Here is a 2,149-nt window from a genome sequence, read left to right on the forward strand (position 1 = left end):
CTCTTCTGACCTCCACAGCATTGCATGACACGTGTGCACTCACATACATGCAGGCAATACATTCGTACACATAAAAATAATCAATAAAGTATTTAAAAAATTTTAGATAGGGTCTCACTACATAGCCCTGGTTGGCCTAGAACTTGCTATGTTCATCAGGCTAGCCTTGAACTTACAGAGATTTACCTGCCTCTGTGGCCCGAGTGCTGGGATTAAAGGTGTGCACAGCAACTTTCTAAAATTTAAGGGGACAGAAATTGAAGCCAGCAAACAGTATAAGAAACTCATTAGCCACATATGGTAAATATGACAATACGTCAAGAGCAGGTGGCCTTAACGACTTCAGATGAAGAAATGCCATGGAACAAAAGAAGTATGTGCTGGAGAGGACAGAATAATTTTGACTTGAAGACAGACGGGTAAGTGTCTCTGGGAATTCCTCAGCCAGGACTAATAGCTAAAATTACCAGCTTAAACAATTTCCCATGTTCATTCTCTAAAGTACTATAAAAGGAAAGAGTTATAAATTTTTTTCCCAATAAAGTGTTCACATTCTTCTTTCTAAGACACAAGAGACTAACAGTCATTTAAGACCAACTGAGGAAAAAAATAGCATTTACAGCCACTGTGCAAATCACATATACATATATATATATGCAGACATTCACTGGATCTCAGTCAACTTATGAAGGTATTCCATCCATGAAAGAGAAACTTTCTCCTATCCCTGAAGCCTGTCGTGGCAAATAGTTCCTCAAGTATCATTGGTGTTTTTTACCAACCTCTACATGTCTATGCTTAGATTTTGCCTGTCTTGAACTTATGGAGGAATTGTACATGCTGTGACCTATGCTGTAATTTCATAAGTTACTTCCCAATTATCTATAAATCTCTATTTCTTTGTGTTATTTCACCATATGTGACTCTTAAAATATTTCTGTTTGCTTTTCTGCAATCATCCCTGTAGCTTCAGAGGCATAATTTTCATATAAGTCTCTACTTAGGGATAGGTACTATGTAGTCCAATTTTCTGCACATTAGTCACTTGTGGATCTTTGTATGATTCATCATGTGCTCCATACAGAAACTTTATTACTGACAGTTTTGTTACAGCTCCCAGGATTCACATCTGGGTAACGATGATGATCAGTTCCTCTGTGGTAGCATACAAAGTACCTTCCAGCACTATGAACACTAGTCAGTAGAGATGAAGCTTTGAAGTCAGTACCAACTTGAGTTCTCCTTTTTTGTTCTATAGCTCACAGGTGTATGTCTTCAGCAGCTGCATCTTGTCATCAAATTCTGGTGGTAAGAAAGGATTAGTACCTAGAATGTATGATAAATTCAAAATACTAAGCATCAAAAAATATACAACTCATTGTATGTGGTGCAAGGAGCTGGAAAGGCAGTTCTCCAAGGACAGAACAGAAATGTCTAAGATCATCTTTTAAAATGTTGTACATCAGTACTCATAATAAAATGTAATTTAAACCACTTTGTGATTAATTAATCCATTCATCATAGGTAACATCCAAAAACCAAACAACAAGCTTCAAAAAATATACAACTCATTGTATGTGGTGCAAGGAGCTGGAAAGGCAGTTCTCCAAGGACAGAACAGAAATGTCTAAGATCATCTTTTAAAATGTTGTACATCAGTAGTCATAAGGGAAATGTAACTTAAACCACTTTGTGATTTATTAATCCATTCACCATGGGTAACATCCAAAAACCAACAAGCTGGGTGTGGTGGAAACGCCTTTAATCCCAGAATGGAGAGTGGGAGCTGGGCACAAATTCCACCCCTTGGTCAGGAGCTACTGGTAATTGATAGGTGCTAGGTCAGTGTTTTTCAAGGGTGTGGCCTCAGGTATGTCACCCTCTCTCCATGGATGGCCCCACATTCAAGAGTTTATGTTCAGTTCAGTGCAAATTTTATATTTGGGTAAAAAAAAAACAAAAATGAAAAACAAAAATCTGAGAACCAAATATCGGGTATTTCATGAAGGAATGGACTACAAGGACTTCTAGGAGTGAAGGGTAATTTGATAAAAACACATTCTTTGAAATTCTCATAGAACTAATAAAATGTGTGGGAACAATAAAATAAAAGTACATCACATGTCGTTATCTCTCCTCTACTTAAATG

General features: G+C 37.2%; 1 protein-coding gene across 1 annotated transcript in view; it reads left to right on the forward strand.

Annotated features, from left to right (window-relative positions):
* Positions 1 to 306: 306 nt before the first annotated feature.
* The window catches only part of LOC115071222 (zinc finger protein 664-like), a gene marked incomplete at its 3' end in the record, with an annotated part of 4,246 nt that continues 2,403 nt past the window's right edge, over positions 307 to 2,149 (forward strand). The window contains exons 1-2 of the mRNA XM_029565811.1: positions 307 to 419; positions 1,259 to 1,308. Coding sequence (XP_029421671.1) covers positions 307 to 419; positions 1,259 to 1,308 — 163 coding nt within the window. The remainder of the gene's footprint in view (positions 420 to 1,258; positions 1,309 to 2,149) is intronic.

This window comes from Nannospalax galili, unplaced genomic scaffold, assembly GCF_000622305.1.
Source record: "Nannospalax galili isolate Female #2095 unplaced genomic scaffold, S.galili_v1.0 scaffold3699, whole genome shotgun sequence".
Taxonomy (NCBI): domain Eukaryota; kingdom Metazoa; phylum Chordata; class Mammalia; order Rodentia; family Spalacidae; genus Nannospalax; species Nannospalax galili.